The following is a 26,562-nucleotide window of genomic DNA, read 5'->3' as shown; positions in this document are numbered from 1 at the left end:
CTTTTTGCAGGAGAAAAAGTTATAATGCTTGAAGTTTAGTGGTGGGACAAACAGGACTGATTAAAGGAAGCACTTCTCCAAACAGTTAAAAGTAAAATTTACTCCTTATTGACGACTATCAGTATGGATGCTTTTGAAAAAAAAAAGAGAGTAGACCCATTCATAACAGGAGATTGTCAATGGTGAGTTTTCATCGGCTTCTTAATACCAACTGCTCCTGAGGAATCTATGAAAAGAAAAACGATACCACACTATGTCTTGCTGATAGGTTTCCCAGAAACCAGGGGTTGCTTATTATGGGAACAGAATGCTGGCCTGATCCAGCCCTACTCCTCTTACTTTCTTACTGTATGAAAGATTTTATCCTGCCATTCCTGCAAATGAGAAATTCGGTGTGAGAAGAATAGCGCAAATCCATTCTGTCTCATTCTCCCTTTCACAGCCCTGCAGTTCCTAACAAAGGCAGTGAATGAAGTGCACGTTGAAAAAAAATATACAGTTGACATGTTCCATATGGAAAGATACGCTTTTTCCCCACATGAACTTTTTAAGGGGCATATTGAACAACAAAGGGAATAATTTAAAATGACCCATTGAACACCCCTCTCCCCCAAAACTTCCCCCCAACCCCCCGTTGGTAGCATATCAAGTTCAACCAGTTCTAGCATCTGGATACCAACTAGGCTCAGACGTTAATTATATGTAATGGTAAGATTTGTTTATACTTCCTTCAACTCCAAATGCTTTCTGAGGTGGGAAGGACAACTTGGCAGCAACCCAGATTTCTTTCTTTTTAAAGCCAGTGTTGCATATTTAACACAGCTGTTTTTCTTTCTTTTCTCTTCTGGCTAGATTCATTCATTCTTTGTGCTCTTTTTCTAAGTACCTGCCACTTACACTACTCTTAATAATGTCTTGAATTGATTTGTATGTCTCCTAGAGAAGCTGATCTTTGGACACTTTTAATGGGTGTGAAGGGTTTGCACTCGAGACATCTTTGGGATATTTCTTGAATATTGTAAGCAACAGAAACGTCTAGCTTTTGAACAATTGCACGTTCAGCTCTTGATAGGAATTTTACAAAGTTCTCATTTGAATGATGGATTCAACTTTCCCATCTCTTCCAAACCTGGATGGTTTGTTGGTTGGTTGGTTTTTTTTTTAAATGTTTAGGCTGGTTTCTAAAATACTTAACAAGTACAGAAATTTCTTGGAGCAAGTAAGGAAGTATTTTGGAATGCTTTTATTTAGCCTCAAAATATAGCATAGCCTTGCACTATATGCAGTGTTGGAATGGTATGTTTTGAGAACCCATTAGAGATAGTTCAAAATTTAAATACTAAATCTGGATTTTGATGCTACTTTGTGGCACTTTTAAGCTAGCTAATGATCAGAATGAGGTTTTTTTTAAAGTATATATATATATATATATATATATATATATATATATATATATATATATATATATATATATATATATATATATATATATATATATATATATATATATATATTGCTTTTCATAATCCGGATAATGAATAAGGTAGCTAACTAGCTAGCTAGATAAGATAATGGATGGGTGGATGGATAGATAGATAGATAACAGTGATTTTAATGGAAAATAAATGTCTCAACTGCATCAAGTAGTAGAATTTTGATAGAAATTATTATGAAGGGTGGGTAACAACAGGTAGTCAATCTCAGCTGAGAAAAAAAAGCTTGGAGGACCTAGTCAGATCAAGTCAAGTTACTATTTGAGTAAGATGCCATCAGGAAATCTAGAATTGTAGGCTAAACTGGCCAGCTGATATAGTATAAAGCAAGTTGCTTCCATACTATTGGCAAGAAAATTAGATGGATATGTCTGTATACTGTATATCTATATAGTTCAATCATGAACTATGTATACATTCTCTCCTATTTGTACATCTTTATAGTCACTGGGAGTTGAGTTCAAATGAAGAAAGTCTCTACCATTACCCTTTTGCCCTAGGCCTTGCTTATAGAACTGGCCATGGCTTAAAAAAAATAAACAGAAAGATATATTGATGACTACTGACAAATATGTTATCAAAGGAATGTATTCATATATCCTTTTCTTTCCCAACCTCCCCCCACTTCAAATTCTTGGCTTTGAAAGCAATCTTCTGAACCAGTCAAGATGCAAGATAATGCACACAAATACTGCATTACTTCAAGATAAGTCTCTTGAATTACTGAAGTTTTAAGTGGTGGGTGGGTGGATATGTTTATAGGGAGATATTCAGATGAAAGAGCCAGTATTCTGGATTTTGTTTTTCTGCTCTCTGAACCATAGAACTTACTTTGATTGTAATGCCAGCTGGGGAATTGTGATACAGCTGCAATTTCTAAAAGTTTCTCTTTGTTTCATCTTGCTTTCCATCATCTGCTGATCTCTTCGTAAACTGCCAGTCTTGAGTCTCCATAAAATTATCTGTCAGTTTGTGTATCAAGGAGGCTAAGCTTTGAATGGTAGATTTTGAAGAACGCATTTTAAAATGTCACTGATAAAGATTATGCATTTTAAGCCCTTTCCTTTCCTTTCTTTCCTTTCCCTCCCCTTCCCTTCCGCGTGATTACCTCATGGTCAAGTCCACACAGTTATCTTCAAAAAAGAGAAAAAAATGGATCTAGGAAACTACAGACCTATCAGTCTGTTATCAATACCTGGGAAAATTCTGGAAAAGACAATCAAGCAATGAATCTGTGAACATCTAGAGAGAAAGAAACTCATAACTAGAAACCAACAGGGGTTTATCAACAACAGATCATGCCAAGCAAATCTTACTATCTTCTTTGACAAAGTGACCAAATTAGTGGATCAGCAAAATGCTGTGGATATAATTTACTTGGGCTTCAGTAAGGCGTTTGATAAAGTAGACCACAACCTACTACTTGATAAGATAGAAAAATGTGGATTAGACAACTTTGCCACCTGATGGATTTGTAACTGGCTAACCGGCCATACTCAGCATGTAGTCCTTAATGGAACTGCATCTACATGGAGAGAAGTATGCAGTGGAGTAAACCAAGGCTCTGTCTTAGGTCCAGTACTTTTCAATATCTTCATCAATGAATTAGATGAGGAGATAGAAGACGAACTCATCAAATTTGCAGACAACAGCAAACTGGCAGGAATAGCCAAAACTCCAGAAGATATGTTCAAGATACAGAAGGTTTTTGACAGACCTGGACCCTATCTAACAAAATGAAATTTGTGGTGAGAAAAGTAAGGTTCTATATTTAGGCAAGAAAAATCAAATGCACAGGTATAGAATAGGGATACCTAGCTCAATAGTAGTAACTGCAAGAGGGATCTTGGGAGTCACTTAAATATGAGCCAGCAGTCTCATATTTATATCACTTAAGTATGAGCCAGCAGTGTTCTGCAGCTAACAAAAAAGCCAACACAGTTCTAGGCTGCATTAACAGAGAAACAAATTTAAGACCACGTGAAATGTTAGTATCACTTTATAACAGTGGTTCTCAACCTGTGGGTCGGGACCCCATTTGGGGTCGAACGACCATTTCACGGGGGTCACCAAACAAGGCTGTCCGCCATTTTTTTCCCCTTTTCTTTGGCCACGCCCCTGACACCCGGTGATGTATAAGTGGTTGGGGGTCACCACAACATGGGGAACTGTATTATGGGGTTGCGGCATTAGAAAGGTTGAGAACCACTGCTTTATAATGTCTTGATAGGACTGCACTTGGAATACTGCATCCAGTTTGGTCACCACAATTTTAAAAAGATGTTGAGACTCTAGAAAGAGTGCAGAGAAAATGATTAAGGGACTGGAGGCTAAAACATATGAAGAACAATTGCTGGAATTGGGTATGTCTTGTTTAATGAAAAGAATGTCAAGGGGGGTGACATGATAGCAGTGTTCCAATATCTCAGGGGTTGCCACAAAGGAGTCAAATTATTCTTCAAAGCACCTGAAGGCAGGACAAGAAGCAATGGATGGAAACTAATCAAGGAGAGAACCAATCTAGAACTAAGGAGAAATTTCCTAACAGAACAATCAGTGAAACAACTTGACAATAAAAATGTAGAGGAAATTTCCCTTAGTTATTCTCCTAGTTACTGGCTAATGTGACTTTGATTGCAGATGAAAGGAGGGGATTTGGGGAAGGAACAAAAAATGTAAGATGTTCTGCTGGATTGGACCCCTGATCCAGCTATTACAACCTTGAACGAGGAACCCCACTCAGTTAGCAGCCAAGCTGGTAACCAGCACATCTCCTGGTAGCAAATCCCAAAATTTAATTACACGCTGTGTAAGAAACAAAAACAACCCAAATCTTTTTGCCCATCCTAATTCTTCCAGGGTTCAATTTCATTGGCTGATTTCTGGTATTAGGCTTTTTTGGGATAGGGAAACAGTTTCCCCTTGTCCACTTCATCCACTCAGTGCATAATTTTGTACGTTTCAGTAACTCTTCTTCTCATTTTCTCCTTTTCTAGATTAAAAAGCCAGAAATGTCGCAATGTTTCCTCATAAGGAAGTTGCTCCAGCCCTTTTGATAATCTTCATTACTGAATCTTCTCTACTTCCACTTAATTTAATACCTTGCTTGAAGTCTGTGGGCTGCATGAAGACGAGAGGCTGAAGGTTACCCATTTTTTCTCCAGCTAGTGACAAGGATGTTTTTAGTATTCCCTTGAAATGTTGACAGCATTCTGGAGGAGAATTCTGAATAAGTCTGGCAAAAATAGTTGTTTTGTGGCTGGCAGGGCCTGCTATGTCAGGGAAGTTTTCCGGAACAGCCATCTTATAGGAGTGCCTATAACATGCTGCGAAAACCCCATCAGCCCATCTCAATATGGCCTGTTTCTAATTATGCTTCTATGGTTCTGCAGTCTAAAACAGTTATCAAGTCTCTTTTGCATGATGATAATGACATCTAGCTTCTATTCTTAGACTAGTATCCAATATATGATTCTCTGCCACTTTTTAGTATGCAGTACTGCAAATGACAGAAGCAGGGATAATGAAATTAGATGCACTGTGACACTGTTGATTAGAATGAATGGCATCCCAGTTAATGTAAATGTCTTACCATTGTAAAATAAAACCTGAATGACACATGGGGGAAAAAAATAAAATACAGATGTACATATCCCAAATGCATATTTGATTTCAAGTGAAGGAGAAATCCTATGATGCAGACATTCACAAGCACAAAGACGATAATGTTTTCAAAACAGTCTTTTTGGAGGGAGATAAAAACTCAAACGGTAAGAGAATTTCCAGTTGGCTGAAAGAACAAACATTATGATTTATTATTGATTTATACTTATTTTTACATCTTTTCTTTCTTTTGGCATAAAGTATAAAAATGCGGGGCAAGTTTGAAACATACAGGTGTATTATAAGAAAATATGGCTTGCATGGCCAAGGCAACTATAGGCAGAGGTGCTGGATTTTTGGAAGTAAGAAAATGGACTGGAGATGTTTTAGATAAATAGAAGAAAACTAGGACAGGAGAAATGGGAAGGGAAGGGAAGGAATGGAAGCCAAAGGATGAAGTCTGCAAAGATCCAGGGCAACATTCAAATGAAATACTATTTAAAGCTTGGCTCTTGTGTACAAAGTTTTGACTGTGGATTAAGCTGTGAAGATTTGGACCACTATTGATGTCCTCGTAGAATTAATTGTACTATAAAAGTTGACATGAAAAAGAAGAGCACAGGTCATTAGAAATCAAGACATGGCAATGATGCAAGTTTTTAATTAATGCTATCTCATGGCAAGTGATTTCCCAGGGGAGCTAAGGCAATGTGTAGTGAATGGTAAATCCTATTATGCAGGCATCCATCCTTGGACAAACACAACGGTGTGGATGTCTGAATTATTGCATAAAAGCTGTCTGGAAGACCAAGCAGAGCAATTAAATCTTCTTGCCTGTATGAACCCTTACTACAGGTCAAACAAATCTAATTTTTATTGTTCCTTAAGGAGATGATGTCTATGAGGAAGACAAAGAAGGGATATAGCGAAGAACTTTAATGAAAAAAAATGTTCACAAAAATGCCACAGCAACTAAGATAAATTGTATTATAGCAAGGGTTCATGAGTAATTGATGACTTATGTGGTAATGCTTTGGTAGCCAGGTTGTTCTGTGATAGATCTCAAGTGAACTGGAAGAACCTTTCAAGGAGAAAAACAAGGTTAACTTTTAACCTGAACAAAGAGGAAAAAAAGATTTCAAGAGATATATGGTAAACTTGCCGCTGCCTATTATATGACTGTGTTCTGCACAGCAGATATAAAAATGGTAATATAAAGGATGGGCAGAAAACATTTTTATAGGATTAGCATAGATCAGAGAAGAAAGAGCCTAGCACATACACATTCACAATATGGAAATACTTTTCAAAGCTCCTAGAATTATACAAACATCACAATCCTGATTGTAAATGTTATTTTGTGCTGCAATAGTTAATAAGAAATATTATATTTATGGACTCTCTCCATTTCTCAAAATGTCAGGTCTCTGGCTTCAAAGGTTACTGCTGCTAGTGAAGCAATATGATTAAGTGAACCTTTTAGGACAGATTTATGCAAAGAAATTTTCCTCCAGTAAGTGTCACATGGGGTCTAACTCAGTTAGGGAGAATATTTCAAAGATGCCACCTCTTATTTAGACCAACTAAATTAGATGAGATTAGTGGTCAAGTGGGCAGCAGGCCAAATTGGAGCAATATTGATTTATCCTACATTTATTGTTGGCTTTCTTTTTTTACTTTTAAAGCAGGAAAACTAGGAACTTTCATTCACAGTGCAAAATTTTTGTAGCAGAGAGGCAATGTAACTGTGCTAATCTTCCTAGGAAGATCACTTAGAAAAGTTAAAACACAGCATGGAATACATATTGATTCTATAAGTTTCTAAGTTCAGAATCCACATGTTTTGCAAACTCAGATGGACTGTGCAAGTTGTGTATTTATGCAACTCCTCACAATTGGTGATTCAAATAAACACATTTGTCTGGGGTTTTTTCCCCTATAACAGATGAGACCAAAGGGAGACTGACCCATTAAGCAGCTATATATACAAAGGTGCTAAAATGTCTCTGTGTTAAATAGCATTGAGTACAGGTGGGGCCTCAATTTAATAACACAATTGAGCCCAAAATTTCTGTTGTTAAATGAGTTTTGCCCCATTTTTATGTCCTTTCTTGCCACTGTTAAGTGAATTACTGCAGTTGTTAAGTTAGTAACACAGTTGTTAAGTGAATCTGGCTTCCCCATTGACTTTGCTTGTCAGGTCACAGTGATCACATGACCCCGGGACACTGCAACCGTCATAAATACATGCCAATAATGCATTTCCATGATATATGAACCCAGTGAATTATAACTATGCTAACTTAATGGCTGGTTCTGACTTACTACTGTTAATCATGATTGCATGGCCCAGTATGTGTGAACCTGGCCATCGCTTTTTAAAAATGAACCTTAATTGGCTGGGTTCACACATACCAGAGTATATAAACATGGCTAGCAGTAGCATAATTACTAGCTTCACAGAAATGCACTGCGCCCACAAACAAGGAAACCATATCATAGCTGGTGTTTTTTAGTGTAGTCAGAATAAAATTTAGTATCCAATCAATTATTATTTTTTTGATGCACACCTAGATTAATGCAATTGTGAACCTAGTTACTGTTAGATTTTTTTTAATGGAATACTTCCTACAGTTCAAATAAAAATACAGTCGTTTTATTTGTAGGCTGTTCTTAGCCATCACCCTAAATTAAAATATGTTCAGTATTACTTAGCTTGGAGGGCATCAGTTAATACCCTTCAGCCTTTTCCCCTTGATATTTCAAGGGGGAAAAAAGATAGATCTTGGCAAACCAAGGAAAAGAAAATCGATAAAACTTTTGCTTAAAAAGAGAGACAGAGCAGGAGGCAGATCTTAAACTTTACTACATCCTACCTCTAGTATATCCAACACAGGAGATGCTAGGACAACACCCCAGAAGACAAGCTCAGGATCCAACAGATCTTGACAGACTTGAACGATGGGCCCTATCCAATAACATGAAATTCAGTGTGGAGAAAAGCAAGATTTTACACTTACGGTTGCAGGAATTGGGTATAGCCAGTCTAGAGAAAAGGATTAGTAGTGACATAATAGCAATATTTCAGTATTTGAGGGGCTGCCACAAACAGGGGATCAACTCGTTTTTCAAAACACCAGAAGTCAAGACAAGAAACAATGGATGGAAATTAATTAAGGAGAGAAGCAACTTAGAACTAAGGAGAAACTTCCTAATAGTGAGGACAATTAACCAGTGAGGAGGGATAGGCAACCTCGGCTTTTATGACTCGTGGACTTCCACTCCCAGAATTCCTGAGCCAGCATGCTGGCTCAGGAATTTTGGGAGTTGACGTCCACGAGTCATAAAAGAGCCGAGGTTACCTACCTCCGAACCAGTGGAACAGCTTGTCTTCGGAAGTTGTGGGTGCTTCATCACTCAAGGTTTTAAAGCAAAGACTGCTCAGCCACCTATCTGAAAGGATTATAGATCTTCTGCTTGAGCAGGGGGGGTTGGACAAGGTCCCTTCTAGCTCTATTCTGATTGAAATATTTTTAAGAAGCGATTGGACAGCCATTTGCCCGGGATGGTATAGGCCAGGGTCTCCTGCTTGGGCAGGGCATTGGACTAGAAAATCTCCAAGCTCCCTTCCAACTCTATTACTGTATTCTCGATTTTACAAATAGTAAGAACCGTGGATAGAAACGGGGTGGGGGGGGTGGAGACGGCAGGGAAAAATAGCATTTTCAGGGAAAGGAGCGCCCTATTCTCCGTCCCCACCATCGCATTTGAGCGCGAGGCGGGGGGGGGGGCGCTCGGTCAACAGACCAATCAGAAAAAGCATTGACAAATGTCCTCCTGCCAAGGGAAGAAAAAGGCGTGCGGCTTTTTTTTTCCCGGTCACGGCGGCTCCCCGAACGCCGGAAGTTGCTCTGTCAGGAGCCCCGGTGGTTGCTCATCAAGCGCGTGGTGACCGTTGCTTTTGACCCCCACCGCTTGCTTGCTAAGATCGTGTTTCACTTTCGGGCAAGTAAGTGGCTTTCGCTTTCCCACGAAAATAATCGGTTGTGTATCAGAGCGTCCTGTCGCAAGAAACCCTCCTCTTACGGTGCCTTGCCTCGCCTTTCCGGAGAGCAGGGCTCTCCAACCTTGGCAATTTTAAGACTTGGGGGGGGGGGGATTTAAAAGCTGGCTGAGGAATTCTGGGAGTTGAAGTCCACAAGTCTTAAAGTTGCCAAGATTGGAGACCTCTGCCGTAAAGAACAAAAACACGCCCGGTTGCTCTCCCCCCCCCCCTCCACCGGCGAAGGGCTGCCTCTGGGCGCCTCTCAGAGAAGAAAGGAGCGGGGTCCTCCTTCTTCCGCCTGCGACGCTAGTGGGTTTCTTTGGCTTGGATTCCACCCCCACTCCCGCGTGTATGCCCGGGGGAAAAAAGTACCGTAGAAATTCTTCTCTGCTCGTAAAGTGACAGCAGAGCCATTGCATTCTAGAAATAATAATTTTTTATTGGGCACCTGATGACCGAGCCTGGGAAACAGGTGAGAAAATATAGTAATGAGTAAAGCGAACCGTCTCAGGGTTAACTAAGGAGAACGCGAATTCCCTTGCAGCTTCCTGGGAAAAAAATGAGACCGATAGCTGAAATGAAAGTCCTTGCCAGGGGCATTTTCTTTGCTGCATTTGTTAGATTGCTTTCTTGGCTTTCCTGCAGGAGCTCAAACTAGTTCCAGTTTTTCCTCCAAAACACACAGTTCTGTAACCCCTAAGTTGCACTGAGAGTGACAGCACAAAACCATACAATGAGTCTCCAAGGCTAAGACTCAAGTTGATTTGGGTTTTCTCCAAGTCTGGCTCATCCTTTGAGCACTAGACTATACCTGCTCCTCAGGTTGGGAAGGAAGGAAGGAAGGAAGGAAGGGAGGAAGGAAGGAAGGAAGGAAGGAAGTTAAGTTTCCTCCTGAGCAGGGGTTTGGACTAGAAGACCTCCAAGATCCTTTCCAACTCTATTATTATTATTATTATTATTATTATTATTATTATTATTATTATTATTAGGAAAGAAGGAAGGAAGGAAGGAAGGAAGGAAGGAAGGAAGGAAGGAAGGAAGGAAGGAAGATCACTTGCAGGGTTCATGCATAATTATCCCTGCTCAACCATGTTTTGCATAGTCAAGTTTATAAGTTTGCATGACAACTCAGAACCAAAATCTAATTTCAATAGTTATGTTCATAGAACGTAGTTGGTGAAATACAATTCTCTCATTTCTGGTCTAATGGCTTCAGAATTTTTTAAATTGATTTTTCTAACTGCTTCAAAAAATTGAAGATGAGATAAAGCCATCAACTGCAGAACTAGTTCTAATTCAATAGGGAAAGGGGGGGGGGATGTAAAAGCAGCCAGAAATTTGAGTGGAGGTGATGTGTCATCTTCAGAATCAAGATACTGCAGAAAGAAAAATTAGAACATAGTTTCACTTGGTTTTAGGAGAGACAATTTCAGCTAGCTTAGAGAAGTATTGAGCTTAAAGAAGAGTAGAAGATTTCTGAAAAACAAGATATTCTAAACCAGGGGTCTTCAAACTTGGCCCTTTTATGACTTGTGGACTTCAACTCCCAGAATTCCTCAGCCAGGCATGGAAGACCCCTGTTCTAAACCCTTCTGCACTTCTTTTGAGTGCAGAATTGTACCCCATTTCAGTCACAAGAAAAAATGGGGCAGCTTAAGAAACCATTGTAGACCAAAGAAACTTTCAACTGACCTAGAATTTTAAGCAAGGACATCTATAGGAACCATGATGAGTATTATCCTGAAGGAAGCACACAAGCAAGTAGCTATCAGCAGAAAGAAAGTTAGGCTAACGTGGAAAAGGAGCTTAGTTTCACTAGTGAAGGACAGCAACTGGAGTTTGGGGACTGTGTCAGTTGAAAAGTGGAAGAAAAAGAAGTACACTTCCTACTCTTTGAACAGGGCAGTAGCAAGTGATAAGACAAATCTCAACTTCTGGTTTCCTTCTGTAGCTGAAAAGTAGGGTCAATGTGCATAGACTGAATTCCAGAAGAAATTAGAGTCCAGGAACAAAGAAGTCATTGTAAGAAGGGTGTTTCTTCTGTTTTACAGCCCCCCCCCCAGTGTATTTTAACCCTTCTAGTTTACCATCTATATTCATACAGTTTAGAGGAGCAAATCTGCTCATATGTCTGGTATACCCTAATAAATTTGCTCATCTTGCAATTCAGTTGATAAGCTTTCTTTAAACTGAAGAATTAAAGCTAATTCATTTCAGTCTCCACCTTTCAGATAAAATTGGAAGACTTATCTGTGCCTATCTACAACACCTTGACATAATTTGCTAATTTCTTGATTAGCTTTCTGGCCGGGTTTTAAAAGCATCTTTGAGTATCTGCATAAAATTGGCATAGCTGTCCATCACAGGATTATTATTGTCTACCAGAGTAATTTCCTTTTTGGCAGTTTATAAGTCAAGAGCCCAAGGATAAATCTCATCCATACGGAACGTGTGGAAATTTCAGTTATCCCCAGTTAGATGTATAGCCTACACTAAAGGATAAAAAGAACAAATTTATTTGGGGATCTTCCCTATTTGTCTGGTAACAAGCTCTGGTAACAAGAAACATGGTTGGATCGGCAAGAATCGCCATAGCTGGTTCAAAGCAACCCAGTTGCTGACATTAACCAAATATTGAGCTTTATACCAATAATTCAGTGCTGCGGTTGAACGTTGAACTGTAGCACTGATAACTTGTTCACCAGTCAGTGGTGTTCCCAGAGGGCTTTAGTCAAGCCACTGCCATGGTTTTAGTCAAGAACGTAATAAAATGTGTCCTTTCCTTATAAGTGTTGTTGATATGAGTGTTAGGCTCTTGGCCAGAGGTCTTCAAACTTAGCCCTTTTATGATTTGTGGACTTCAACTCCCAGAATTCCTCAGCCAGCATACCTGGCTGAGGAATTCTGGGAGTTGAAGTCTGTAAGTCATAAAAGGGCCAAGTTTGAAGACCCTTGCTCTTGGCAGTAAGTTTACCAAAAACATCATTCTTTTGGAATCATCTTTAACAGGATTTATTACAAGGGAAAGAGATTTTATTATAAAAAATTTCTACAACTAGATTGCTTTCTTTTTAAGAAGCCAGTTTGTCATATCTGCTCATTAGGACATCGGTCCCAATGATGAATCAATGGGCTGGCAATGTGTTTCCCAAACAATTGAGGAATGTGCAGATATCTGCAAATGTTTTCTCACATGTCTACCCACTCCCTGAATACTGCTTAACTGTGAATACACCATTACAAAAACTATGGTTCAGTTTATTAGGCAATTGATTTGTGATTATTTAGAGAGGAATACATTACATGACAGGAACCATCATTGTATTGCCAGAGGCAGGTAATTGTCAAACTGAACTTATTTTCTCTTTTTCTTTTTAAAGAATAGACAGTTTAATTAGCTGTGGGAGTGTAATAGACATAGTTATTTAAATTTCAACAAAATATATGACAGTGTTTCTTATGAAACATTTATAGAGAAGATAACAAAATGTGGACTGGACTGTATTATCATTAGTTGGACACAATGGTGGTTGAACACTTATACCCATAAGTGTACCTCAAGCTGGAAGGAGGTGAGAGCTGAAAGACTCCATTCTAGGCCATCTTCTGTTTGGATGAAGGGTTAGAAAATATGAGACTTGCAAATTTGGGAGATAGATGAAGGAAGTGTAAGTACCTTAGAGGACAGATTCAAGATTCAGGACGATTTTGACATGCTAGTCAGTGGACAGAAGCCAGCAACATAAATTTCAAGAGGGACAAATGTGTAGTCTTTTATTTCATAAAAAGAAGCAATGGCATGAATATATGTTAGATTAATCATATCTGGCAGAAGTAGAAGAACTTTAATGGAGTGTAAATAGAGTGATCCTGTTACAAAAAAGCAAGTGCAATCAAAGGCAGCATCAAGGGAAGTGTTATTGTTTCAAGAAGCAGTGAGTTGTAATTGCAAAGAAATAAACGTTGATTAGAAATCAGGAAGAATTTTGTAAAGGCAATGCTCAACTTACGATATTTAGGACTCAGATTTGAAGTTCCAATGGCCGCCCCCCCCCCTTTCTGGAAAGCAATGTTTATTTCCAGTTTACTTCCAGTTTCCAACAAAAAACATTCTTGCAGACAATGAGTTCTCTTAACGACCACGATGATTCACTTAACGACTGGCATGACGTATGGCCATATTCCAAGCTCCATTATAGTTTAGAACAGGGGTAGGCAACCTTGGTTCTTTTATGACTTGTGGACTTCAACTCCCAGAATTCCTGAGCCAGCCATGAAGTCCACGAGTCATAAAAGAGCCAAGGTTGCCTACCCTGGTTTAGAAGATGAGGATTATGTGAACTGGCAAATGTTATTTAACAATGGACCAGATTGCCTCAGAAGATGATGGATTTCTTTCCCTGGAGCTATTTAAGCAGAGGTTGTATAGCTATTTGTTACAGGTGCCATAATAGCACTTAGTGGGTATTGTAACAGGGGATCTCTGAGGTTCCCTTCCAGCCCATACATTCTACTAATTTTCTGGCTGAGGCATTATTTTATAATGCCCTCATAAGTTTCCCATGGAATATCTTACAGTTTGGTAACCATGTTTTGTTAAAATGTTACAATTGATTAGGTTCACAACATTACCCTTAGTCATTAACTATAGTTTATCAACCACAGTGAGTTTATACCTCTGGTTTAATCACAAGTAGCCACATCCATATCTTCCATGGACCAGGAGTGGGGGATGGTTTCATGTGCAACCTAGATCCTATGTATCCTCAAAGAAGTTTACTTGCTCAGCCGTTGCTTGTGCAGCTCAGTAGCTAACAAGCCATGGACCAGTACCAGAAAATATGTAGTTATTAAATAGCAGGTTTTCAAGATTAGTTGGTCATTGGTGGTGGTTAATGAAGTTGAAGTTCAATATATACTGTACACTTGGCATCATATTAGAAGTGATTGCTTTTTTACAATAAATCTTCATTTTCCCTTATTTTTGTCCAGGAAAAATATTAAGAAAGTATATCCTAGTAATAATTGTCCTTGGAGAATGTGAAAGACCCTTTATCACTGATTGATCTCATGGTCATTTCAGCAATCAAACTTTTTAAAAACTTGTTTCTTTTATTTCCTGGCTGGTTTGATCAGCTCTGTGTTTGCTTCTATTCACTTTAAGCAATGCTCTGGATTTTTTTATTTTATTTTATTTTTTTAAAAAAACCAGACTTTCAAAGACTATTTATTTTCTGCTTCTGTCATCATGGTTCAGTGCCAGAAAACTGGAAAATTTATTCAAGGAGAAAGCAAGAAGTATGTGCTTTGCTGTATACACAGGCTGAGTAATATCTCTGCAGATTACTGGTTGCTGGACTGTATGAATATTTATTATGCACTATGACTCTTAGATAGTTAAGAGTAGTTTGTGAAGCTTTCCACTTCTAGGATTTGTAAAAAAAGTACTTATTGTTGGTTTTTTGCTTAAAAACTGTTTAACAGTGAAGAGGATAATTTAAAAATAAATGCAATATTGTGCTGAGAAATTCTACTACTGTAGTTTGACTTAATTTTGAGCTTTTTTATAATTTCTGAAAGAGTTAACCAAAATTTTGTACAGATTATTTTCTTTTAATTTTTATATTCAGAAGCTTTTATTAAAAAGTAGCTAAAGCACAAAGTGGCACTATGTAGAATTGCTTGTTATATCATGATGTTTTGACTATAACTAATAATTAGTAGTGAAAAGATGGTAAATATTTACTGTTTATATTTGTATGTATTCTAACTATATTGTGACATAATCCACTTGCTAACACTTATTTGTAAAAGTGATAATGATCTGCTTGGTAAACAAATGGGCTCAAATAGGTTTCTAGCGGTGCAGTAACTTGAGGGATCTTTCACTTTGTTTTTAAAATGTGTCATGATCACATTTACAAAAATGTCAGTGTACTACAGAAGAATTACCTTTAGCATTGAAGAATAGTCATATTTCTGGCTGAGTGTATACCAGGTGCCTTCAAACTTGGCCCTTTTATGACTTGTGAACTTCAACTCCCAGAATTCCTAGCCAGCGTACCTGTGGAGTTGAAGTCCACAAGTCATAAAAGGGCCAAGTTTGAAGACCCCTAGTGTATACTGTGGCCAAGGTTCACATGTCCTAGGGCGGCAATGTGTGACTTTAAATATGATTATGCCCCTTATTTCTTCCCCAAATGGCAACAAATGTTAAAAAATTGTTTATAATAAGTTCTGAGTTATGTGTAAAATTATGGGTCTTGACACCAGTTGGGCAGAATTAGGCAAGGTGAATAGGACAATGATTAATAATGCTATCTGGAATCCTTTTGACCTTATGGAAGTGAGGAAGTTCCCTGTAGTGTGGCATTGCCATATGTGTAACACTTACCTGGCTTCTTCAAGTAGTCAGTGGGATGTGCTTGTAGCGGGATTTGGAAATTGATGAATATCTCTGGGAGAAGGTTATTGTTTTGAAAGAGGCAGTGGACTCTGTTGTAGAGGCCATCTCTCAATTCAATTGTATTAACTCTCAGTGTTTCCAACTTTTCTTTTTGTGATGAAGATTGTTGAGAAAATGATGGCAACAAAGAATCATAGAAGAAGTAAATTGTTTGTAATTAATTAAGTTTATTCCCCAGGTGTGGGATAAAACAAGGCATTTATTGCTCTAGGGCAGTGATGGCGAACCTTTTAGAGACTGAGTGCCCCAAAACCGGCCCTGCCTGCTCTGCCCCCAGCCCGGCCTCACCTACCTGCAGGGCCATCCGCTGCCTCCACGCCCTGCCACAGATCGCCCAGGCGGCCCTGCAGCACCATGGTGGCCATGCCATCTGCCTGCGCCCTACAGCATCTGCGTGCGATGAGGCACAAGGGCGGAGTCTTGTCCCTACAGCCTGGCTGCCATGTCCTTTGCTGCACTGCTCCGCACCAGCTGTGCTTGGGAGTGACCTCCGGGAGGCTGCTGGTGAGGGGGCCACGGGGGAGATGGATCTAGGGTGACAGCGTGAGTACCCACAGAGAGGGCTCTGAGTGCCGTCTCTGGCACTCGTGCCATAGGTTCGCCACTACTGCTCTAGGGCAGGCATGTCAAACTGCTGGCCTGCAGGCCAGATGCGTCACGCTGAAACTGCGCCCACCCCATTGCCAGCAATTGGGAAAAAGTCGCAATACATCGCACGACATCACGTGACACATGAGTTTGACATGCCTGCTCTAGGGAATTATATTAATCAGGACTTGGATGTGGGGAATGTATCCCTCTTGGTCTTATTAGATCCTTAAGTATTGTTCAAAACCTTGCAAAATAGTATTTTTCTTACAAAGTTTAGATGTACTTTCATCATTGGTTTAATTCAGAGGTAGGCAACCTTGGCTCTTTTATGACTCATGGACTTCAATTCCCAGAATTCCTGAGCCAGCCATGCTGGCTCAGGAATTCTGGGAGTTAAAGTCCCCGAGTCATAAAAGAGCAAGGTTGCCTACCCCTGGTTTAGTTCCTCACAGAGTGGGCAAGTTCTAGTCATTAGTAGTAGTAGTAATAGTAGTACAATAGTAGTAACAGTAATGAGAGAAAAGCAATCAATTCAATAGTTATTCTAGTGTTGTGATTCACAGTGCTTAGTCTAAATGTTATTTAACATCTGTATGAAACTGATGGGGGAGATCGTCCTTTGATCTGGTATGAAGTAACACCAGTATGCTGATTATACTCATTTTTACATCACAACCCCAAATGAAGCTGGAGATACTATAGTAGTCTTGAACTGGATCCTTGAGGCTGTCAGGGACTTTAGAAACAATGTGAGGGCCTCCTTGTCCATAGTGTCATCTACTCTTTGAGCAGAAGCTGAGAATCCATAAAGGCCCTAGATTGTATATCATTATTGAGAGGGGAAGTGTAGTCCTATCCATGAATAAAGATGGACAATTGCCAGGTCTAGGGAGCCCTAATAAACACAACCATTTGGACTTGGTAGAATTGAGTTGGAGTTGGGTCCTTCATATCCAGCGTCCAGATATGGTGACAGAACCGCAACATTTTGGTGATCAGGTTTTGAGGGAAGGGGCATTTTTTATTTTACTCTAAATGGATTTTAATTATATTAATTGAGGTATTTAGGATGTTGTTTTTATATAGAGTTATTACAGTATACGCTATCCAGAATCTTTGGACTGGGTGATACAGAATTTTTTTTAAATAAATGACTGATTAACTACATAAATATTCTACGCAGAATTACCAACATTTTTATCAATTTCAAATTGTACGCTTAACATTAAGAATTTGCTGCAAAGCTTTGCAAGTACAGCATTCTCTAAGGCTGTCTAAATTACGTATCTTTTACAGATTCAATTTTTATTTCCCTGTTTTCCAGAAGCCTGTTCAAAATGCAAAGTGAGAACCTGGGACCAGTAAATTACTATGTTGGAATTGATGTTGGCACATCGAGTGTCCGTGCGGCTTTGGTAGACCAGATTGGCACGGTAGTGGCTTATGCAGAGCATCCAATTCAAATTTGGGCACCGCAACCTGACTATTATGAACAATCCTCTGATGACATCTGGGCAGCTTGTTGTATAGTCACAAAGGTACAGACATAGTGTGAATAAATGACTATTGTATGTTACGTGCTTTGAGGAACCCTATCTAATTATCTGAGAGACATTGGCTGTCTTTGAAAATGATTGAAATGTGACATTCACCCCGACACACATGATTTTAGAAGATCACCCATCTTTTCACTGTTAAGTTCACAAATTTTTGGCTTTTGGATTCATATTTGGCTGCATGATAGCCATGTTTTAAAGACTGACAACAGCTTCTGACAAAATGTGTCATATGTCAGTTACAGCTGCATTCTTTCTCTCTCTTTCTCTATCAAATGTCTTCTCCCTATGTTGCTAGCAGGGTTTTAATTGTACCCCTTCCAATATACATAACAAAGCTCTATTAAAAATAGCATAGATGCTATTGGACTGGATCTCCTTCATTTATTGAGCAATTTATTCAATAATTAATTTGCAGGGTGGGATGCACGGAGAGCTTCAGTCTTTTTCTAACTCATGGCGGTTTTGAATGTGTTGGGTTTCTATTGCAAAATTTATACCTTGAAGTTATATATATTTTTTGTCATCCAATAAGGCACTCAGAAAAAAATACCAAATTCTTATTGGCCTTTTTAAAGTGATTCTGTATGTCTGAGCACGTGATCAGATAAAAAACATGCATAAATTTCCTCAAGATGATTAAGAGGGCATGCATATGTTTATATTTTGCAACTGTATATTCATTGTAATGAAAATGAAACCTGAAAATCAAATAATGAATGCAAAATAGAAGGTTATTACTCAGTTCTGGCTCCTTTGCTTTAATATGGATTCTATGGGCTGAAGTGATAATGGACATTGGAGACAGTGAGGTGTTTTAGTCCTCTAAAAAAAATATAGATTCAAATCAGCCGATATTCTGAGGTTTGCTTTTTAAATATGGATGAGATACTTGGTAATTTGTAGATGGACAGTTCATTGTTCTCTTATTATTGATCAGTCTTTTTAAACATTCATGAGCCATGCTATTGAGTGAGTGTCCTAAGAGAGTTGAGGCCAGAACAATTGTTATGTGAATAATGCAATAAGAATAGAGAGCTTCTCTTCGTCACATATCCCCTCTCTTTTCCTATTTAACCTGAAGATTAAATACATTGTTATTACACTCTAGTAATCTGATTTACAAAGTATTTAAAAGGTAAGAGTGATTCTAACAGACACTGATGAAAAAAAACCTTTCATTGGCATTAATATTTGTTTTTTTATTTGTCTTTTATTTTTTTTTTTGGGGGGGGAAATAGCTTCTTGATCCTCAAAGTAGACCCAGTGAGCCAGTTGCCAATTTCATTCATCCATTCTCCTTCATTTCTTTGGGCCTAATATTATGGCTTTCAGAGAATTGAAACCTTTTAAAATGTAGCTGGATGCATTTAGGTACATCCGAAGAAGGACACAGAGGGACCATCATACTTGGAAGATTAGTTTTCTTGTAGAGTTGTTTCCTCATCTGGAGAACCTTAAAAGGCTGATATCAATCATGCAAGTCTCACTGTGTTTTTCCATTCCTCCTTCTTATATCCTAATTCAGTGGTGGTGAACCTATGGCACGGGTGCCAGAGGCGGCATTCAGAGCCCCCTCTGTGGGCATGCGCACCGTCGCCCCAGCTGGGTTTTATAAAACCTTTTTGCTTTAGGCCTCTGCTGCCGTGTACAAAACAAATGGTTCAATCAATCAATTTCAACCTCGTGGGAAAAAAAAAGATCTTGCAAAGTTGGAATTGATTGATTGAACTTTTTAGTCTCACCTAGTCTGCCGTTACCACCACAGCCACGCCCACCCAATGGGCCACACCCACCCAATGGGCCACACCCACTCGGCACTCGACAATGCATAAGTGGGGTTTGGGTTGCAGTTTGGGCACTCAGTCTCTAAGAGGCTTGCCATCACTAATGATTCAGGGAAAAGCCATTCTGAGTCTCTTTTGATATTACCCAAACCTTAAAAAATAGGTTTGTCAATTTTGTTTCTGTAAGGGCTTCTGAATATTTCCCTCAAGGCCAACTCTGGGGCTCTCTACATCAGAAAAATGTCTGAGACTTTGAACACCCATTGTCACTCAAATTAGATAAATGTTTCTTAAATTGGGTTCTAAGATGTACAATTTCTTGTTGTTATTGTTGTTGTTTTCAGATCAGTTCATTTCTACCAGGTAAACAAGTACTATATCCATGAAAGAATTTATACTAGCAGATCTCTCCTCAGATCTCACAGTGAAAGAGTTGGCAAAAACATCATGAGAACACTTTTGGATGAGAGCTCATCAACACAATGAGCTTTTTAGTAAGAAAACATTGTTGAAGTTTTTTCTTCAAATTATTTTTTCTGGAAGTGGATTTTTGACAACCACAGTAATAACCTGTTACGCTGGAAGTTACAGATACCATTTGTTTAATAGTTTCATTCTCATTATTGACCAATATACCAACATATATGCATCATGCATCATGCATCCATTATAATATATAATCAATCAGTTAAATGTAAAGGAAAATATAATTATTGGTTTTTAAGAAGAACAAATTAATCAACAATGGATAAAGTAATCAATAGTCCAAACAGTTATATAGTTATCCTTATTAGTAATTTAGATAATCATATAGTGTTGGCGTTTATACTCTCTATATCAGCGGTTCTCAACCTGTGGGTCGGGACCCCATTTGGGGTCGAATGACCATTACACGGGGGTCGCCAAACAATGCAGTCCGCCATTTTTTCCCCCCTTTTCCTTAGCTGTGCTACTCCCTTTTATTCTATTGGCTTTTGAAAGCCAATAGAATAGACTCTTTTGAATAGAGTCTAATTCTATTGGCTTTCAAAAGCCAATAGGAATTGTCCAGGTTGTCTCTGCCCTGCTGAGCCCGCCAAAAGTCCCATTCTGCAAACGGTGCTGCACCAGTTGAGTAGTCCTTAACTTACGACCGGTTGAGTAGTCCTCAACTTACGACCGGTTGGGGGTCGCGGCATTAAAAAGATTGAGAACCACTGCTCTATATGCAGTGCTGTGGATTTAAAGTTTAATTTGAACTTCAGCTTTATACACCACTGTATTAACTGTTTTGTGTGCCTCAATGAATAGAAAATTTAATTTTTTAATTTTTTAATTTTTTTTTCTTTCACAGAAAATTACCCAAGGAATAAATATTTCCCAGATTCGAGGGCTTGGCTTTGATGCTACCTGCTCCCTTGTTGTTTTGGATAGTCATTTTAATCCTTTAGCAGTCAACTCTGAAGGTAAAGCCTTCAAATAATAACTAAGATTTGCAATAGTAAGATGATAATTTAAAAATAAAATCTGGGCAATGATATTTTAGCCAGTATAAATTCAATTACAAATTGTGCTGATACCGAATTACCCACTTTTCAGATAGATTTGATTAAAATGTTTGTATTTAAGTGTATAGGATTTTCATATATTTTTATGAAAGGAGATTTGCTATCAAGTTTTATCTAAAGTAAAAAGATAAGTGAACTAGAAGGAGAAAGTGAACACAAAAGAGGAAATTTGGCTGAGTCAGAAAGAGGTAAAGATTTCTTTATAGAGTGAGGGCTAAGTCACAGGGCTGCAGTCAGAAGGAAAAGGAAATAGTCTTCTTTTTGATCTCATGCATTACTATATGGAATCTGAGACATTTTTTGACTATGAGTACCTTCATTCTTATCTCCTAAAAAAAAAAAGATGTACGAATCCTGCCTTCCCAACTACAGTCATGTGAAAAGGTAAATACAACCCATTGATATTTGTTTTTACTTTTTCATTATATTTCAACATAAAAATATTTTAGCTTTATTTTAACATTATTGTTAGATAAAGGGAATATAATATAACAAATACAGCAACATCCATCATTTACTTTTTGTATTCCATTGTAAAATTTAAAGAAACATAAAGATGAAATGAATCATCCATACATTGGCATCTTAGGGAGCCACTGAGTTGGAGTGGACTGGAATGTTACTATTCAGTAAACTAAATTAACTAAGAAGAAAAAATGTTGCTTTCATAACAAGGGAGGATATAGCAAGGACAGTACCTGGTTATAATGCAATCAGTAATTGAATAAAACCAATTAAACTTTATAGATTACCCTAACAATTATCCAAAATTATGCTTCAACCATTGATGCAGAAGAAGAGGAAGCTGATGAATTTTATGATCACCACCTGTCTGGAATTGGTAAAACACGCAACCAAGATATCCAGATTGTCACTTGAGACTAGAACAGGGGTAGGCAACCCAAAACACTCAAAGAGCCACTTGAACCCGTTTCCCACCAAAAACAAAACACCGGGAGCCGCAAAACCCTTTTGATATCTAAAATGAAGATAACATTGCATATATCCTTTTTTACCTTTATTATAGGGGTGTGTGTGTGTGTGTGTGTGTGTGTGTGTGTGTGTGTGTGAGAGAGAGAGAGAGAGAGAGAGAGAGAGAGAGAGAGATTGTGTATGTGTGTGTGTGTGTATATACACACACACACACACATTAAAAATAAAAGTAAAAATATGACTCTTGGGAATATCCATACTATTAAAACAATGATCACCGAGAGAATGCTTTAAGAGAATAAAATTACATACACACACAGGTAAAAAAAGGATATATGCAGTGTTATATTCATTTTAGATGTCAAAAGGGTCTCTTTCTCTCTGTCTCTCTCCCTCCCTCCCTCTCTGCCCTTGGTCTGCCACTCCTCTTCCCCCACTCTCTTTCTTTCTCTCTCTTTCCTCTCTCTCTCCCCCTCCCTCTCTCTCTCTCTTTCTCTCTCTCTCTTTCTCCCCCCCCCATCTGCTGCTCACCTGGCAAGCTTCAAGTTGTTCTTCAACAATCTCAAGGGTAGGCAACCTCGTCTCTTTTATGACTCATGGACTTCAACTCCCAGAATTCCTGAGTCAGCCTAGCTGGGCTAGCTAGCTCTCTCCTGCCCTTCCTGCTTCCTGCTTCCTGCAGAGACGCAGCAAAGGGAGGAGCTCCGCCCAGTAAGCTTTTCAGCTCCTCCGAGAACTTCTGTGAGTGCACTCTCTTTTACACACACACACACACACACACACAAAACACACAAAACACACACACACAAAACACACACACAGAGAGAAGCAGGGAGGCGCAATTGCCTCTCTCTGTCTCTGTCTCTCTCTGCAAAGGCAGAGGAGGCTGGGAGCCACAGGGGAAGGCTCAAAGAGCCGCATGTGGCTCCGGAGCCGCAGGTTGCCGACCTGTGGACTAGAATGTCAAAAGCATTAAGAAGGAAAACATAGTTGGTCTGTACTACCTAGGAAATCAAAATATTTTTAACAATTATATCAAATGTCTTCTTGTTAGCACAGGCTTCCAATGACTATATATGTGAATATCGCCAGATGCCTTATACAGAAATGGAATTGGTTATATTATTGGTATAAGAAGATGGAAAAGCTCACTTATAATAGCAAAAGTGTGGCCAGAGGCTGGCTGTGAAAAAAATATGAATTGCTCATGTGAAAATGTGAAGCCAAGTTAAGGAAGAATAAGACAGTTTCTACAAAATGATATTGATCATATTCCTACCATTTTTGTTATAAGCCATGATTCAGAGTCTGATTCTGACTTGAAAGCTTCGAATACTGTGTTTGTGCATATCAGCAGCCTTGAAACAGAACAATTTTTAAGGAAAACAAAAAGATCACTTTGAAGCCCTCAATTTCTACCTAGGCAGAGGAACAGTGAAATGAACTTAAAGAAATTGTTAAGGAGGAAAGTGGGGGAAAAAAATGCCAGATTAAAAAAACCCCAAAAGAAATCAAACTGGATGTTAGAAAAAAACCATGAAAATTATCAGGAAGAATAAAGAACCTGAAGCCAAGAAATACAAAAAGCTCAGGAAAGATATTAACAAAGAATTTTAGAAAGATGTTAGTAGAACAATGACATCTGTAAAGACATCAAGATGGAGAAAGCCACACACACACACACAAAACCTCAAACAAACAAATAAACAAACCAAAAATCAAACCAAGAAATGTCTTCCAAAAGATTTTTGAACTCAGATGGAGGTTACAACTTAGAAGTGATATGCTAAAGGCTGTCAGTAGACAATAGTAATTAATGACAGGAAATTCTGGGACATGCTATGTTGGTCCAGGTGCTTTTATACATTTATTTTCTGTTTAACTGTAGCTTTTTTATTGCTAATGTAGTCCGAAGGAAGGCAGAATCTGTGCAAATCTTTTGTATAATCAGAAAAAGGGGTGGATCACCTGTCAATATTGAATTTTCTTAATTGTAGTTAATGCCCTACAGCAGTCACATGTGACTATTTTTGTGATCTATTAAAAATGTTGTAATTATAGGTACAGTGCATGTTTTTAATGAAAAAAGCATATCTTTGTAATGGAAAGTATCTGGATAGAGGAATATGTGTACTAAATATTTTAGTGGAAACTGACGGCTTTGGTTTTGTTTTATAAGGAGAACACAAAAGAAACATCATCATGTGGATGGACCATCGTGCAGTTAATCAAGCAGCACGCATCAATGAGACACAGCATAATGTGCTGTCTTTTGTTGGTGGTGTGATGTCGGTTGAAATGCAGCCACCTAAATTGCTATGGATGAAAGAAGTAAGTTCAAGAATTCAATAGACTTTGCCTATTTTTGCCAAGAATGCTTGAGTCTTCTAACCTGTATATCAACTCTTCTCAATCTGTTTCTTGTGAATGTTACAGCCATTATCTCCAGCTACCTTAGCCAAACATTGCTTCTAACCTGCTTCTCTCCTTAGCCTTCTGTGGAAAGCATGTTGGGAAAGGCTGCTGCTAATGTCCAGAGATAATAAAATATAGAAGTATTGGAAACTATGAGTTACAAGAAAATTGCAATAGTTTTCTAATGATTCCTACTTTTTATGTTGGCTATTTATAAATATAGTTATAGTTCCTAATATGGTCATTTTTAAATGTTGATTTGAAATATTTAATATTTTCTCAGTTGGAAGGTCTGGCATGTTGTATATTGGTCTTTCAAAGAATGAGGTCAAGGCTGGACTATTTGCTAATGACAAAAAAATACATAGTTAAAAATAAAAGTGTTAGTTAATATTCACTAAGTTTTATATATTTTACATCAAGAATGGTAGGACTAACATCTCATCCACTTCAGAATTATTCATAGTGTAAGTAGGATTTTTAACTGACTCTGTTGGTTGTTTGGTCTTCTAAGAAGTAAATAGTAGAAGTGGCATAAAGAAATGTACTTTTCTCCATTTTCCCAATGATTCTGCTATCTTGTTTGGATGTATATTAGGATTTTGTAGTTATTCTTTCTTGCCAGGTGACAAAACACAAAATTTAGTACATTGTACTGCATGTTATGGGGATGGGATCTAGCTGGCACATGTTAACAATATTAATGGGTATCTGCAGATTCTTGCTTCTTGTATGAAAATAACAAAAGGATCATTGCACCATAATGCTGAAAGCTTTACCTCTTTCAGATGTGAGTGTGATGTCATAATGCATGTACAAAAGGAACAATGCTTACACTGCAACAGTTCACAATACAATAATTAGACTGACCAGTTTGACACAGCTGCAGGTATTCGTAAGGGAACTAACACTTTAGCAGTGATTACATGTAAAAGAGGATATTTAAATTTGAAAAATATTAGGTTGGAATGGGAATTGAGAAGTTTCTTTATCAACTCTATGTAACAATATAAAGCTTTCATCAGGAAACTTCTTGTTTGACGTCGCAGTGTGACTGGGTGCAGGAAGACAGGGCTCCGGCTTCTGATTTTGCCCTGCTGGGGTCCCTAAAAAGGGTCGAAAGTAACTCCGAAGAGGCGATACAGAAGGAAGGGACCCTTGTTGATCGTTTGATCCGAGGAAGCCCTCCAAACCGGCAGGGAAAAGACTGGCTACATTTGTGTGGCCAGTCAGAAGCTGCTGACAGCTGAAGAAAATAAGCATTAACTAGCAATTTTCAAGCAATGTGGATGGAATTGGGTGAGACCATATCCTCTCTTTATGACTTTAAGACTTTTTCCTGGGAAAAAAACGCCCAAAGCAAAGAATCCTCCCCAATCAGAGAGGGAAGGGGAGTTTCCGCCCCAATCCCTCAGGAAAAGAAAAGCGGCGAATTAATTGCTTGGGGGAAAATAAAGAAAATTACAAGATTAATTTAGAAGCAAAAAATTACAAGATTAATTTAGAAGCAATAACTTTGAAATTTGGGGACTTAAAAAAAAGAGACTTCAAAAGCTTGTAATATAAGTTTGGATGTAAAAAGCTGGAAGGTGGCATCAATGACATCTAGTGGCGAACTACAGCACTACAATTTATTATGCCTAAAGAAAACTTGGCTGGAAGCCCAGATTCAGATAAGACTCTTGTTGTTTTCAGAAACTTTCACTTTTGAAGACTGCAGCTGGGAAAAGGGGGGGACCTCTTGGGCTGCTTATCTGTGTGGCAGAGACAATAAACTATTTTGAAACTGGACTCCCTGGACTATGAATATAAATACTAACTGACTTTTAGAGCTGCATCATGGAGCTATTTCCCTATGGAAGAAACATGCATTATTGATGGAGATGATGGAATAATTTGGACTATAAACCTTTGATTGATGAACAATTTTTAATTGCTCTTCTCTGTCTGGACAGAAAGGATGTGTTTTTCATTGGACAGAAAAATTTGAACTTTACTTATATATGCTGAGGGGAGTCTTAAGGACGGACTGATAGACTGGCTGGATAATTAGGAGTTCAAATGACAATTGACTGAAACTTTTTAAATCCCTAAATAGATTGGACTACATACAAAAACTTAGCTTC

The 26,562-nt window shown here is 38.4% G+C and overlaps 1 protein-coding gene across 5 annotated transcripts in view; it reads left to right on the top strand.

The window, feature by feature from the left end:
- The first annotated feature begins 8,978 nt into the window (after positions 1-8,978).
- FGGY (FGGY carbohydrate kinase domain containing) overlaps positions 8,979-26,562 on the top strand; it is a 148,322-nt gene continuing 130,738 nt past the window's right edge. For 4 of the 5 annotated variants that reach the window (XR_005553779.1, XR_005553778.1, XM_039319916.1 and 1 more), the window contains exons 1-4: positions 8,979-9,105; positions 17,523-17,736; positions 20,875-20,986; positions 24,201-24,352. Coding sequence is in view for 3 of the 5 variants with exons in the window: in XM_039319916.1 (XP_039175850.1) it covers positions 17,536-17,736; positions 20,875-20,986; positions 24,201-24,352 (465 nt within the window). In the remaining 2 variants the exon portion in view is untranslated. Of the gene's footprint in view, positions 9,106-9,392; positions 9,614-17,522; positions 17,737-20,874; positions 20,987-24,200; positions 24,353-26,562 lie in introns of those variants that run through there. The other variant, XM_039319915.1, reaches the window with a different exon arrangement.

The sequence above is a fragment of the Crotalus tigris genome, unplaced genomic scaffold, assembly GCF_016545835.1.
Source record: "Crotalus tigris isolate CLP2741 ecotype Arizona unplaced genomic scaffold, ASM1654583v1 scf7180000023617.9722795, whole genome shotgun sequence".
NCBI classification, from domain to species: domain Eukaryota; kingdom Metazoa; phylum Chordata; class Lepidosauria; order Squamata; family Viperidae; genus Crotalus; species Crotalus tigris.
Note: the sequence above shows the minus strand (reverse complement) of the source record. Positions and strands in the feature narration are given on the sequence as shown.